We start from the raw sequence: 15,852 nt of genomic DNA on the forward strand, positions 1-15,852 counted from the left end.
CTAAACTAAACTAAGAAAAAAACAAGGTTACAAACTACTTAAACAAATATGAACACTACAACCTGTTTATTTTCATATACAAACATTACATGTATTTCAGGATGTTGTAAAAAAGAATCTTTTTCAACAAGCAAAACCTGGATTTATATCTTATATTTATGTCACTTGTTTCTGTGATTACAGTCTCAAGAGAGTTCCAGGGCTTCCTCTGACTCCAGATGCTCCTCAGGTTTTTTAAACACATCTCTTTGTTCTCCAGCTTCATCTATAGTCTCCACGCTCTCCTCTCCCTGCCCCTCACTGGTCATAGTTGTGTCCAGCCCCTCCTGGTCAGCGCTGGCATTCTGCGACTCATTTCCCTCATCATCTTCATCTTCTACATCCATCTCAAAAACACGAATGTGCCTGAGATTGGCACTTAGCTGCCAGGAAAGAAAAAGTAAACATTAGGAGACAGTCCACTGGCAGAAAAAAAAAGGTTTCATTTGACCTTACTGATCTCTATAACAAAATGTAGGAATGTTCCAGTACAGTTCATTCACACATAACACCCCAAATTGACATTCCCACACACTAAATATAATGGGAAGTTCAAGATGTATAATTTGTCTTACCACACAGGCCACTTTGCGGATTCCGTTGACAGCTACAAACTGAGCCTTCATGTTTTCCAGTTCACGCCACTGATTCCCCAACACCAGGCCCTGGCACGGGATGGCACTGCTCTGCTGGTCCAGCCTAACATTGGTCACATGCAACATCTTTATTCCTCATCTCTGCTGTCTTCGGAAAATAATAACTATAATAATAATAATTTTATAAACATAGCACCTTTAAAAACAGATGTTACAAAGTGCTTTGACAGAAAAAGCAAAACAGAAACAGGATACTCAGAAAGCAATATAGCAAAGGAAAGCCGAATGGCCCTACCAAACACAAGCGAGACAAAACTAAAGTAAAGTTAGCATAAAGTTAAAACAAGACAAAAATGCAAGTTGCAAATTGGCAACATAAAGAAATCCTCCCCCCAAAAAGTAAAAGCAATAAAAGGAGAACATAAAAACCAATAAAAGACATAAAAATATGATCATATAAAAGCAAGTCTATAAAGATGGATTTTAGGAAGTGATCAAAAAGAAGTCACTGATTCTGTGAGCCATATCTCGTCAGGTAGGTCGTTCCTAAGCCGAAAGGCAAGGTCACCTTTAGATTTAAGCCTTAACTTTGGAGTGGCCAGAATGGTCCCACCTGAGGATCTAAGGCTGCAAACTGGCTCATATGGGGTCAACATTTCTGCCAAGCTGCTTGGGGCCTGACATAAACCACTTTGAAAGCAATCAGTAAAATGTTAAAATCAATTCTATAACGAACAAGAAACCAATGGAGAGAAGTCAGGACTGGGGTGATGTGATGTCGTCTGTTAAAACCAGTAAGAAGCCTAGATGCTGCACTCTGAACAAGTTGGAGGCAAAAAGTGACCCCTAGTTGATGCCACAGAGGAGGAGGTTACAGTAGTCTAGTCTGGATAAAATTAGTACGTGAATAACTTTCTCCAAGTCTGAGTGTGAGAGCACTGATTTCATTTTTGAGATAGTTCTTCTATACAAGAAGCAGGACTTTACAACTTTTTTTATGAATGGCCTAAATTATATTAAAGTTTGAAGTTTCAAAAATATTTTTAATCCAGTCACTGCTAATCCTAACTCACCTCTGGTTAGGCTCCCAGTTGAATTCAGTCTCACAGCTCAGGGTGGAAGCAAGAGGAATCTGAGCCAGGACACGCTTTCTGTTCTCTTCTTCTGATCCTTGCAAGACCACAGTTAGCATTTCATCGTCATAGAAACGAGCATCCAGGCAGCTGTATATGTAATTAGGCCTGAAAATGAGAATGATGGTAGCAACACCTTCATAGCTGAGGAAAGATTTTGATTTTATATTGGTTTTACAAATAAATTGGTAGGAATGACATGAGAGGCACTTACTGGACTGCAGCACTGTCATCATCTGCATTGTCAAGATGGTGGCTGAGGTCAATGGATATGACACTGTTGGGGATATGTCTGTGCGAGCAAAACAAATATAATTACGAACAGATTAAATACACAAAGAAACTCACACATGCACCCACAATCACACAAACGTACCTGTTTGGGTCAGTTCCTTTTCGTAACAGGTAAAGCTTGGAGGGTGAAATCTCCGGCATGCAGAACACAACATGGTGCATTTTGGCTTTCTTATCATTCCACCTGCAGAAATCAAGAAAAATCATAAATGCAAACATCTTACTGAACAAACCATTAGGATACACCTGGATGTTTTTTGTTTTACGTACAAAGATGGGAGTTCAAAGAGTCGTGGAGTGTTTTCAGAGCTGGAAAGACAATGAACATGGACAAATAAATACAACTTTTATCACATTATTTCATCTATATTTCAAATTATACAGATTAATAACAGAGATACATGATCATACCTCTCTGGCACAGTGTACAGGGGCAAAAAGACAGCCTGTTTCACGGACTTCCCAATCACTTCCTGCATACAAATAAACAAACAATAAATAAGCAACATGAAGAACAAGAGATAAAGCTAAAACGTTTTCATTTTAACAAATCTAAAGTTTATATTTAAAAGGCCAGGGTTCCTACACATTTTTAACAATGAAAATATGGTAGGCATGGAAAGAGCGGTGCCTTAATAAACTGTTCTGTGTTAGTCATCTTTTCTGGTGTAGAAGTCAAAGAAATGTCACAATGTAGCAAGGACAAAAAAAGATTCAGACTCAATTCTGGACTTCAAAAATCTCTATTTTACATGTTGCATGGCTGCACAGATGGTGAAAAACTGTGCAAATGCATAGAGTGTAAAAAGTGCAAATGTTTCAGTCCATGTTGGACTTTACTCAGTACAGAACATTTTGCACATTTTTTAATTGTATGTGCAGCCCTGCAACATGTAAAATAGAGATTTTTAAGGTCCAGACTTGAGTCTGAATCTTTTTTTGTGCATGTCTTCCTTTGCTACACTGTAACAATGAACTTTTAAAACTTTTTCATAACTTTTCCATAATATTTTATCCCATTTCCATGACTCTATTTTGACTTTACACACACTTACTAAGCATTTGCGGACAAACAAACTGCAGGCACTTGCTAACTTTACTTGCTCTTTAGACACTGCTGTTGCCAACTAGCTGTATGTCTATGTCAATACACCAGACGGATATTTGCAAAATGTCAAAGCTGAACCCCTTTTTGGGGGATAGAAAACTGAAGATCATATAGATGTCGATGCAACTTGACAAGTGTTTGCATTATAATTTTGAGAAGGTTGTATGCATTTATTTTTTGTTAAATAAACATTTGTTTTATAGACATACCCATGTCTAATAATATTTTGCGACCTTGCCTGAACCTGGACGTTCACAATACCTTAATAAATTAAGGTTGATCTGATCGCTGTCATGTCCCTTCAGTCAAATCAAATATGTATATTTCGTTGAATCCGGGTATCTGTAATCGAATCATTAGGCTGAGTGTCGTCTGAAAATAACTAACTTGTTAATAGTCAACTGTTTGATCTACAAGCTAAGATTTAGGTTTAGATGACATTGTGATGCTGCTCTCCCCCTCAAGCTAACATTAGTTATCAGTAGTAACTGTCACTAGCATCATTTACCACACTGACAGTGAATATTTAGTATCTTATGTGCCTAAAATCTCAGTGTGAAAGCTTTAGTTAACCCGTTACGTTTTCCTGTTTCTCTTCTAATGTGCCCAAAAGGGTGTGTGGCCTTCGTGATGACATGATGCTGCTCTAGTCTTCGTGTATCACGTGATACTAGTGGTGTTTTAACAGCCAGCAGTGCAGCTTTAGATTTTAAATTAGATATACAAGGAATGTATTTTGCACGTTATGGGATTTTTATGACCATATTTTAAACAAAACCCAACAATGTATATTTAAAACTTTTCCAAAACAATCTGTTAATTCCAAACCATTTTCCAGCCTGGAAAACAGTCTTTCCTTTTTTTCCAGGACATTTGCCATGCCAATCTGCATTACACAGTATTGAGGCTACAGTATGTTTAAAATGCTGTAGGAAAGGTTTCGATCTACATAACGGAACAGACAGAACAGAACGGGCAACACTGTTTCTATTCTCAAGGTCTATCTCAATGTTACATTTTCAGAGTGTTTAATTCCAGACTCTGAGGAAGAGGAAGGAAAAAGAGGAAGATGGACAGCACACAAAACTCACTGCAGGTTTCTGTAGACACTGCTCGATCACATTCTCCATCATCCTCTTGACGAAGTGCAAAGATTTTTGGGGAAATGAAGGAAACAGCAAAGGGCTCTCTACAGTAAATAAACCAGTTTCTCTGTTAGTTCAGGCAGTGGTATTTGAAGGTAAGCCAACACTCAGACTACCTGAGACCCTGTTTATCACCAAACAAACCATAAACGTCTAATTAAAAAACATTTCTGCATTTCTGTAGTCAAGATTATAGTTCACCCTTCAGGTGTGTGCTCTCCTGTAAAAACTTCAGCCACTGGTTTCCCTTTGTATTGGGAGGAGACACGAGGTCTTCATCCTCGTCCTTCAGGTACTGCAGATGAAAGAGAAACCAGAATGTTGTAGGACAGCAGCTTCATTCAAAAACACGTGAAGCTAATGCAACACAAAACCACTTACCTGACCAACACGTTCTACGTTGAAGTACTTCCCTTTGCGATCAAAGAGTTCTTCATTCTGTTAAACAAGAGGGCAATTAAACTCGCTTTGTTTCAAAACAAGAGCAAATGTATTTAATTTTCATCACAAAGCCATTATGCTGATCTCACCTCACTGAAATGCTCAGACAAAAAGTCAGCAACAAAGGCAATGTCTTTCTGAGTCATCTAAAGGGTAAACCAACAAGTTAAGATTATAAAACGATCTCAGGGACATTTTAAAAATCACAAATCTCTCTCTTATCTTTGATAACTCACCTTGTTAAGTTCTGGTGGTACATGCTCCTCACACATTCTTAGCATGGCTGTAGGGAAACAAGAGTTTGAGCAAAAAAAAGAAACTGTTTTGACAAACTAGTGCATATCAAATTGCATGTATGCACACAATGATACATGTCTCTATCACCAAGTCAAACTCCTGCACATTTAGGCCCCGATCACATAGAAAGTGTTTTGCGGGTTGCAAAAGGTGAGGCGCACCACACTGCCTTTTTTTTAAAAAACTGAATCCCGGGGCGTCGTGGCTTAGTGGTAGAGCAGGTGCCCCATGTGCAAGGCTGTTGCCGCAGCGGCCCGGGTTCGACTCCAGCCTGTGGCCCTTTGCTGCATGTCACTCCCTCTCTCTCTCCTCCCTTCACGCTTGACTGTCCTATCAAATAAAGGCTAAAAATGCCCCAAAAAATATCTTAAAAAAAAAAAAAATTCCCAAGTAAAAAACAAAAAAAAACAAAATCATGCTTGCTGCACCTTTTTATTGTTGCCAGGCAACCACCCCGTCACGTCCTTACACTAACCTTCCCATGTAATCAATCTACTGTTTATTCCCCCAGTAACTAGTATCTAGTTCCTAAAATGGACAGAGTACCTGCTGTAGCTCTGGTTGAGGGTGAGAGGCTGTCAGTAAATAGTGTGTTGGGCACAGGGAAACAGAGATCTGTGGGGGTACACAAGACCCTAAAAAAAAGAGGGTGGATCATGGGGAGTACCACCAGTTGGTCCAGGAGCTTCTCCTCGATGATGGCTGTTTCCAGGCATATTTTAGGATGACTCAAGGGCAGTTTGACAACCTGCTGTCTATCGTCGGGCCATATATCTCTGGGTATCCAGCAACCGCTACCACCAGTTTCTCCTCCATTGTTTACCAACTATAAACTTGTTGTCTTGACCACCACAGAAAGGCCGCCTCTCAAATAATCTGATTGGACAATGGGAAAAAAGATGACAGAAAAAGAGATGACTTGGGGCGTTTTTCCGCTCTGAGTTTAAGTTTTTTCAACTCAAGGAGTTCAGAGCACTCAAAAAGCAAAAAACGCCAGGCACCTAGAGTGCCGACACACAAGGTGCATCACAAAGCAAAAACCACGAGCAAAAAGCTTCATTCTCATTGAAATTGAACTGAATTACAAAAAGTTGCCTCCAGATGCCAAAACTCTTTCTGTGTGATCAGGGCCTTACTGTATTTGATTAAGTAGTTTATTCTTACCTACATACAACCACCGAAAAAAGGCCTTAAAGTTTTTCATACTCTTGTCGATGACCCTAAATGACAAAACAAAAGCAGTGATTCTCTGCAGAGCAGCAGCAGGATACACAATCTACACAAATCCTAACATTGCTAATGGTACAAGAAGATAATCAATTTATTAAACTTACTGCAGGAGCTCGTTGGCTTTCAAAGAAAATGAGCCCACAGCTGTGATGGCACCTGAGAACATAAAACACACGTGTGGTAGTTGATGATAAAAGGCTGATTTCTTCTTAGTAATCATGCAGGTTAAAGATGCCTACCTTCTATAGCTGCTGAATCCAGACCGAGGGGCTCAAACTTCTGCTTCCACAAGGACATGCCTTTCACCTCACTGAGGTGATACAACAGAGCCTCGGAGCCACTGCAGCGAGAGACAGACAGGGAGAGGTTTTATTTTTGAAGAGAAACCTCAGGTAACAGGCAGCACTGAGGAGAGGTAAAAGAAAAAAGGCTGAAAATACCTCTGCAGGTGGCTGATGACTAACTTCTGGATGCTAGTGTAAGAGGACTCAATGGACTGACCGAGCTTCTTCAAGCCCTGTGGTGAAAACAGGACACACAAACAAACAGTTACAGGAAATCTGCTATGGACTGCATATAAATTACAGTTTAAACACTAAGAGGAGCATTTGCACCACCTCTAACTCTCACCTTGACAGTCAGCTGGTTCATGAGAAGAGCCTGTAGTTCAGGGCTGCATGAAAGCAGAGAGCCAAGGGTTAGAAACATTAGAAGCATCCCTGCAGTCAAAAGAGCAGTTGAACTAACCGGAGAGGTTTTGCCACCATCTACAGGACACTCTAAACATTGCAACATGACAAACAGCAAATACTAACAGAATTTCTCTTCTCACCTTGATTGTCCCCACAGCAAAAGCTCCAGAAATTCATCCTGAACTTGAGTGCTTGTGTTCTTTTCCTACAAACAGGGGAAATTAGACATTTGTTGTACGCTCTCATTTTAGCCAATTTAGACGACAAACTACGACCTCTGACCTGAACAAACTTAGTGAGTCGAAGATCCATCTGCATGAGGATGTCCTCCCAGGCTTCACACATGCACGTGAGTGAGAGGTGCAGGTACTGCAGCAGGGTGGAGATGTGGGTGAACTTGCGTGCCATCCTGGTCACCTCAGGGAGACAGTCTGACAGCAAACCTGTGTCGAGCTGGAAGACAAAGATAAAATAAGCAAATAAAAATGCAATTTAGAGCAGAGATGAGAAAATGAAGGAAAATAGCAGATTTACAAGGAATGGAAAATGAAGCCAAAACATCTGTCGCACCTGAATGTAGCAGATCTCTGGGTTGTTGTCAGCTGACCTGACTTCTGTGATGACAGACAAAGACTTGAGATCACTGGAGAGACTCAGGCTGCGACAAGTTCCCGATACCTGTAAAGTGTCATTACATTAAAAGAGCTGCATAAATGGACGTATTGTTGTAGCCTTCAGATTAAAGTTGCCATTAAGTATCGATACTTAGATACTTTTTCAATACCACGTGTTTAAAACAATACAATCTCCATATATTTGATAAAATCACAAGAACAAAAGTTATTAAAATGTTAAAACAAACCCACCACATGATTGTACCTGCAATGTCTGAACATTGTTAGTAAAAACAGGAAAAAAGGATCATGTTGCGTGCCTAGGACATTTTTCTTTTTGATGTGGTATTGAAAGGAGATATCAAGTATTGTTTTTTGTTTTTAAACTACTACTGTATCAAAGTTTAAAATTCTGATATTGTGACAACCCAACTTCAGATATGAGTTTTATAGATAGATCGATAAATACTTTATTGATCCCGAAGGAAATTCACTTTGCAGCTGCTCCATGCCACACACATTTCAATAAAAATAATACTTAAAATATAAGATCAAAGAAGAGAAAATCCAAGAATAATATAAATGTAGGCATAAAAAATAGAGGTTTAATTATTAAGATCTTTCAGATACCATCATTTTTGTGCCACAGTTACAATTCAATCCATTTTTATTGTTGTGAAGCTCACAGTGTTTACATTTTGTAGAGACTGCATCAGACAAGAGATGATTCAACAGTAGTTGTTGAGGTCAAAGTTTGCCATAGAGAAGCAGCTAAGCTGCCAGGACACTATTGTAATCCTAGGTATTCTTCTTCTTTCTTCTTCCAAGGAAATCATACTTCCCATTAGGGCTGCCACGATTAGTCGACTAATCGATGACTAATCAACTATTAAAATAATCGGTGACTATTTTAGTAGTCGACTAATCGGTTTGAGTCATTTTTCATAGAAAAGTACTATAAAAGTGCCCCAAAATACTCTTACTGCAGCTTCTTACATTCAGATATTGGCAGCTTTACACACTCTCCCGTGACAGTGACCTAAAACCCTTTGGCATGAGTATGAAACAAGACATTAGATGACGTAATTTTGGGGTTTTGGCGAGACAGACCGTCATTTTTCAACATTTTAACACATTTTTCGATGAAATGATTAGTCGACTAATCGAAGAAATAATCAACAGATTAGTCGACAATGAAAATAATCGTTAGTGGCAGCCCTACTTCCCATGGGTGAAAACTCACCAAACTTTGCACAAAGGTCCAGTCTCTTGCCAGATATCCTCAGCTGTAAACTCAAGCCAATAGTCCTGATGGTGGCGCTACAGCAAGCCTCTAAAGTTCAAAACTTTGAAAATTCATAACAAATCAACCATACGTGCTACAACTTCACAACTTTCATCAAACTGTAGCCCCAATACTGAAGAAACTTTTGTACATTTAAACCTATTAAAAATTATGAAGTTCATCATCTTCAGACTGTCCTACAAAAACTATGTTTCTCAGATTTTTGATTTATCAAAAATTTAGCCTACAGTGCATCAAAATGTTTGACTGTAAACGGTACTGTAAACATATACATGCAAATTCTTGCTAAATAAATCTTCAATGTTCATGAAAAAAAGACAAAATTCTAGAGTCATGGTAGATGATGTGTGGCAAATTTCAGAATTTTATCTCAAAGACTGAATTTTTGACAGCATTTTGAATTTTGCTCTAATGTGAACAATTGGAGTCAATGTAAAAATTTTAAACATCAGTTTTTCACTTATGGAGCAAATCAGTCATTGTTACAAACAAATTACCAACATCTCCATACTGTCTAGATGCAATATGTGTAGTTTCAGATTTTTATCTTAACTGAATTTTTTACAGTGGTTTAAAATCTGCCTTTCCATGCATGGATGGCTGCTTTCCTACACAACGTTGAATGGCTTACTCAGTTTGTGAAGCCACTGTTGAGCTGCTACTTGCCAATTAGCTCAGAGCGGTAGATGACCGTCTTAGGTTCCAGAGGTTGCTCAGAATTGCCTAAAAATGCCCGGACCTGACCCATCGCTGCGCAGCAGCTATAATTGTAAGATGTTCCTACAGTGCGATTCAATTTGAGTTTGTCTTCTGTTTTTGCTGTTTGATGACACAATTCTGCACTTCACATCACATTTTTGCCAGCCTTTATTTTATCAGTGTAAACTTGATTCAAGGAGGGGTATGTGACACTCAGAGCACATCTATAATTCCTAGCAGGGATTGTCTGTACACAGCTCTCAACGTGGAGGTGACTGAGCCGGCTGATAGCAGCTAAAAGTGCTTACAGTGCAAACAATTTGAACAACGGCAGTTAACGGTTTTAACCTGGGCGAACTGGAGGGTGTGCGTTATGCTTCTATGATGATGCTGACCCGCCACTGCAGTGCAGAGCAGTAGCAATTAGCTTGCCAGTGGGTACACACACAGGAACTTACATGCACTCACAGTTGGACCAGCTACCACAACAAAAAACGGAGAAGCTTGGATTACAACACACACAAAGGAGGGTGACTTAAGTCTCCGCTCACAAAACCATTACTCCATTATATCTTTAAATAGCAAACAGTTGTTTACTGCTATATCAATGCTCGGACTACAGCTCCTTTAAATCAATTAGTGTGGGAGATGTATCGGACAATTCTTAGGAATGAACCAAAGAGCCTTACCCCTGTTAGAGTGGCAATCTTGTACATCCCATAGGCATAAAGCTCCACAAATCCAGCATCTCCTCCAAGAACAAGTACATTCAGCCTGCATGGAAACAAAATGGGGCGATGAAATAATTTCCATTCCAACTTCAAAAGACAGCTGCATTAGAAGACTCAGATATTGTTTTTCTGTATGTTGCTTAGACATGAGGCTTAATTTACCTGACTTCTCCCAGGAGATTCATTATCTCATCCGACTTTTCCTCACTGTGACACAAAGAAATAAATACAGACGGCTACTATCCAAAAAAACAAACAAACCACATAACAACAGCTGATATCAAACTACTGAGTTATGTATTAAAATACTACCCCACCTGAAGATCTTTGAAGTGGTGCTATAGCTGAGGAAAAACAAAAGTTTATACAAATGTTAATCAATCAATCCAGGATAACTTGCTTTCTTACTATCTGATGCAATTACTGCTCGTGTTACCTCTTGGGGAGTGTTGGTAACTTGGGAAGAAAAAGTTTGGACTCATCTTCTGAGCTGTAGAAGGAGCTGAGGGCACTGAAACACACCAGACAGACCAAACATCCACATTATTCTACAAAACCAGGTGCCCTTTGTGCCACTGGATTCATCCCTGAGCTTTGTGCATACCTGCTCTCCTCTGTCACCTCCATCCAGTGCATGCAGGTTACAGGGTTCTGCATTGGAAACACGTGGAGGATCTCTGCTTTCTCAACACCACACAGGACCACCTGCTTGGTGTCTCCGAGGCTGAAGGCCAAAACTGGAGATTAAAGAGAATCAAAAATTAATACCTATATGTTCCCATCAACAAGTAGAGAATTATTAAGACAATGATGTACACGGTTGTTCCTTACTTTTGCCATCAGGTCGCCAGGCGAGTGCAGTGATCTCCTTCCCAGTATATTCACTGGGTGGTAAACTCCAAACACGCTGGAAACTAGCCAAGCGATGTAGCAGCAACTACAGACAAACACAAACCATAAAATTATAAAACCATAAAAGATACCAAGACATGTTTCAGGATCAAAACAGAATTTTTTCAGCCTACCTCTCCAGTTGTGTTGGCCAAAGCAATAAGATCCCTTTTAGGAGACCATGCCATACACAGTACAGGGTTGGGAAGCTGTTTCTCTCCCACTTGCCGGAAGGCAGGCATCTTGAGGGCTGGAAAATGTGAAAAGTGTCAGTCAGTCGTTATGTTTACAGTTGCACTTGTCTCACAACTACAACGGACAGTCAGGACTGCAGAAAAAAATAACTGGTGCCAGCTGACCCTCCATTCAGGACATAAATTCCTTCAGAGTCAAGAAATGGGCAAGTAGCATTACTGAACACTCAACAATACCTGTGTCTGAGTCTCCCCATGGTAGGTGCTACACAGAAACGACAAGACACAGGTGGTCTCTATGATAAACAACTAACACCAGTCAATAGTGACAGTAACCATCCCTATGGAATAACCCTGTAACACCAGGCAAATACACTACACACTGTGTCTGTCAAACATATTCCAAGCATGCTGTATAAACTGCATATACTGTCTTTGCCATCTACCTCATGTATATAAGCAACCTGTTACATTAATCATGCCATATTTATTTCAACACCCATTGCACTCTGTATCATTGCACTGTTGTAAGACTGTTATCGAACCTGGCCATTACAAATTATTCCTATTTTTCTCATTTCAGTAGAGTTGGATGACCTGCTACTTTACGACCGACAGCTAATTATATCAGCAACTATTTCGATTATTAACATTATTAGTTTGAGCATTTTTTTCAAGCAGAAATGACACACAATTGCTAGTTTTCTCTGTCTAGTGTGACTCTACATTTAAACATTTTGAGGTCTGGATTGTGCTGTTCAAAACAAGAAGTTTGAACATGTTGCTGGCATCTGGGAAATGCAACTAGCTTGTAAAATAAAAAGTGTGCAGCAGGTTGGTAACTTTAGCACTAGCCACGATCTAAACAGCACAGCGATCTAAACTAACTAACTAACTAACTAACTAACCCACTCCAGTGTTTATTAGCTGGACTCTCACCTTTAAGAGTGTACAAATCGCAATCTTCTCTTCCAATGGTCGCTATTATGCTAGTAGGTCTGTTAGCAGCCGACGAAGCTAATGTAGCTAATGGCTAATTTTACGGTCCTGGACATTACAGGCGGCGACATTATAACTCAAACATAGTGCTGTAAAATATTAATACGCCAACACTCTGCTCTGTTCTGCGACACATTGGATTTATGCTTTCTTCTTGATGTTTTCACACTGAAGCGGACAGTAGCGCCATATTTTCGCTGTGACCAATCACTGAGGAGCAACGGGAGGCGCGAGAGGACAAATTTGTTCACAGCGGAAAACGCAATTCGTAAATGGCTGATTGCACTGGAACCAAGGAAAATATAAAAATATAATATCAATGTTATAATATTATGTTTTGAATATAAATTGTAATTCTTCCCTGACTGGGACTGGCTATTAAAAGAATAAGTTATTCTTATTCTGATTAAGTGGAGATGACAAAGAACGCGGGCTCATACTGCCCTCCAGTGGCCAAAGTGAAGACCTGCAGCACACACATGCCTGACAGCGTACAACGAAGCAATCAGAAATGTCATGGATAGAAACTACGGGGGAAAATGTGCAAATTATTTTTCTAGTGGTCAAAACTTAAGACTACAACCCAACATTCTCTGTGTGAACAATATCAGTATTAACATAGTATCTTTACATTTTGTTATCAAGTAACTATTTAGTTGTTTTACTCTAAAAATTGCATGTATTCATAATTTATTTAATTAAACGCTTGTTGGTTAAAGTTGTCCTGAAGTGAACATGGGCGTTTACTATCCTCTAGTGGTCAGAGTGAGAAACTGCAGCACATTAAATCAGTTAAGCCCAGAGCCCTTGAATAGACAAAAGAGTAACAGACTCTTGGTGTATATTTGTTCAGCACTGCCGAGTTTTACCAGTTTTGATATTAGCTCAGTTAAATATGACATTGCTGCGTGATTGTTGAGTGAAGGAGGTTCACAGGATCAAAGTCTGATAACTTATGAGATAGGGATGAATATTTGACAGCCGGTCATATGAAACACAGTAGGCAAATGCTGAGGTTAGCACAACAAAGGCAAATTGGCTTGCCAGTCAGTCACTATGACAAGTGCAAAGTTTCCAGTGTGCTGATCAGTTACAACAGCACCCAACACTGAAATATAAGTAAACATTTTAAGGAACATCTTAAGGAATTATACTGCAGTGATGCTGCGTGCCTCGTGTCAGGAGTGCTGCAGGATGAGGACCATTAATGTGACAGTTCAGGAGTGGCAATAACTATGATGTTACAGGTCCAAGGGTGCATTGTGGTGCAGGGGCGCTCACAGCATGATGCACAAAGATGGTGGGAATTAAATCTGCTCTAAGCCTTGTCTTGCCCTTTTTGGTCTTGGCAAACTGGTCTGCACCAAAATGTGCCTGCAGTGACTTCCCACACACAGCTCACTTTTGTCTACCCACAGACGTATCCCATAGTGGTTGAATGCATACATCTATACATCTGTATTTGGGAACACTTTATACTTACTGAACATGTATACACTCATTATATATCCATGAGACAACTTCAAACAAATGCAATTAAAACTGATGCCACTTGTCATACTTGTGCCCTATCTCACAAGGCAACGTCAGACCCAGGCATATATGTGTGCCTAACCATTTCTCCGCTTTCTTTTTTTTTCTCTTTCAGCACAAGAACAACAGGGGGATGCAATGGAGCCTGAACTCACCCCGCAATGAAACAACCCCCTTACCCTGAGTCTCAACTCCATGGGTTTTGCAAGCCTTTCCCTGTTCCTTATTTTTAATAAACCAAACTGAGCTTCCCAATAGTGTGGTCTTTGTTTGTGGAAATGTGCTAATGCAGCCTATTTGAGAATGATAACCTTACATATTTTTGTTGTAGTAGTCTGTAGTGAGTCTCAGGTTACTCCTGCTGACTTTAGCCAAAAAGAAAATTCTCATCTCTGTGTCAATGAAGAAATTGTGCATGTGTACCTCTCTCTCTAAACGACTGGAACCTCCCCACACAGCACCATGGTGGAGACTGTACGAGAGGACAGCACAGAAGTTGAGTTTATTAGAAATTAATTTGTTATAGTAAATAAGTACATAGTAAAAAGACAAAGATACATAAAATGCATATGTCTATAAACTGCTGCTGCTGCTGCTGCTGCTAGCCCAGTGACCCATTGTGCTGTCACTTAACAGTCATTGGTAGTCACCTGTCGTCGCTCTCCTTCTGTCCCACTGAAAGTAATTTAGATAACATTAGTTATAAATCATTACAACCATTACATTATCAATAAATGTTAGGGTGTGAATACTCTTGACAACCATACAAGACTAAGGACAGAATTGAAAACATAATTTAAAGCAATAAAAGCAACATGCTGTTTCACCAAGGTAAGGAAAGACTAACATATTTAAACAAGGCAGACAACAATTTATGTTATATACACACATTACACATAGTTATACTGTGTAATAATACATTTCTATCATATAATTATCCTACGTCATTAATATACTATACAATAAACCTTTCATTTCAGACAGAAAGAATGAGAAAGAGTAAAGAACAAGGCCTAAATTAACCTTTGTATTGTTCTGACTGTTCCTTCTCTCCTTCCTTTCTCCCTCCCTCCTTCCCTCTTTCTTTCTTTCCTTACCCTCCTTCCCTCTTTCTTTCTTTCCTTCCTCCCTTTCTCTTTTCCTTCCTTCTTCCCCTCCCTCCCTGTCTTTCCTCCCTTCCTTCCTTCCTTCCTCCTTTCCTTTCCTTCCTCCCTTCCTTCTTTCCTTTCTTCCTTCCTTCCTCCATCCCTCCATCCCTCCATCCCTCCTTCATTCCTCTTTTCCTTCTTCCCTCCCCCTTCTCTTTCTTTCCTCCCTTGTTCCTTCCTTCTTTCCTTCCTCCCTCGCTCCTCTCATCTTTCCTCCCTCCTTCCTTCCTTCTTTCCTTCCTCCATCCTCCTTCCCTTCCTTCCTCCATCTTTCTTTTTTCCTTCCTTCTTCCCCTACTTCCCTCTTTCTTCCATCCCTCCTTCTTTCCTTCTCTCCATCCCTCCCTCCCTCCTCTCTTTCTTTCATCCACCCTCCATTCCTTCTGTTCTTCCTTCCTTCTTCCCCTCCCTGTCTTCCCTCCCTCTCCTTCCTCCCTTTCTCTTTTTTCCTTCCTTCTTCGCCAGTCATGTAGAGTTAAGACTTCACATTTAATAAAGATTCAAAAGAGGACCTGATGCTTTGGAGAAGTGGTTATTGTGCTGTATGGCAATGTGGATCTGGTTGTCATTTTTTAAAAATAAAACTGTGTCCTCTGCCAGCTGACTTATTGTAATTTGTCTGCCCATCACAGACACACCTTCCAACTGACTGTTTTTGATAGAGATTGCCAACATTTCTGCTACCAAAATAAATAAAAGCGGTGAACCGCTGCACCCTTGCCGTATGCCACGCTTCACATCAAATCTTGAACAGGTGCCATA

The 15,852-nt window shown here is 39.9% G+C and overlaps 1 protein-coding gene across 2 annotated transcripts; it reads right to left on the minus strand.

The window, feature by feature from the left end:
- Positions 1-38: 38 nt before the first annotated feature.
- Positions 39-12,628, minus strand: anapc4 (anaphase promoting complex subunit 4). 2 transcript variants are annotated; one of them, XM_033620688.2, is made up of 28 exons: positions 12,350-12,628; positions 11,351-11,466; positions 11,157-11,262; positions 10,930-11,062; positions 10,762-10,836; positions 10,643-10,669; positions 10,488-10,532; positions 10,284-10,368; positions 7,546-7,653; positions 7,258-7,428; positions 7,116-7,180; positions 6,914-6,956; positions 6,724-6,800; positions 6,523-6,623; positions 6,388-6,439; positions 6,218-6,273; positions 4,993-5,039; positions 4,846-4,902; positions 4,697-4,753; positions 4,517-4,610; positions 4,262-4,359; positions 2,474-2,535; positions 2,333-2,371; positions 2,145-2,246; positions 1,983-2,060; positions 1,709-1,858; positions 615-738; positions 39-422 (listed from the first exon to the last, which is right to left on the minus strand). In XM_033620688.2, the coding sequence occupies exons 2-28, from the start codon at positions 11,456-11,458 to the stop codon at positions 186-188; spliced, it is 2,397 nt and encodes a 798-aa protein (XP_033476579.2). In that variant the 5' UTR covers positions 11,459-11,466; positions 12,350-12,628; the 3' UTR covers positions 39-185. The 2 variants fall into 2 exon arrangements, with proteins under 2 accessions (XP_033476579.2, XP_033476578.2); XM_033620687.2 differs by having other exon boundaries at positions 1,709-1,876.
- Positions 12,629-15,852: the final 3,224 nt, after the last annotated feature.

Source organism: Epinephelus lanceolatus, chromosome 6, assembly GCF_041903045.1.
Source record: "Epinephelus lanceolatus isolate andai-2023 chromosome 6, ASM4190304v1, whole genome shotgun sequence".
NCBI lineage: Eukaryota > Metazoa > Chordata > Actinopteri > Perciformes > Serranidae > Epinephelus > Epinephelus lanceolatus.

Excerpts from the sequence above, each read along its gene's own strand:
- anapc4 (XM_033620687.2), bottom strand. The coding sequence starts at position 11,458 with ATGCCTGCCTTCCGGCAAGTGGGAGAGAAACAGCTTCCCAACCCTGTA. Across the intron at positions 7,181-7,257 it reads GACTCACTAAGTTTGTTCAG|GAAAAGAACACAAGCACTCA; the intron begins GTCAGAGGTCGT and ends CCCTGTTTGTAG. Across the intron at positions 4,360-4,516 it reads GGAGAGCACACACCTGAAGG|AGAGCCCTTTGCTGTTTCCT; the intron begins GTGAACTATAAT and ends TATTTACTGTAG.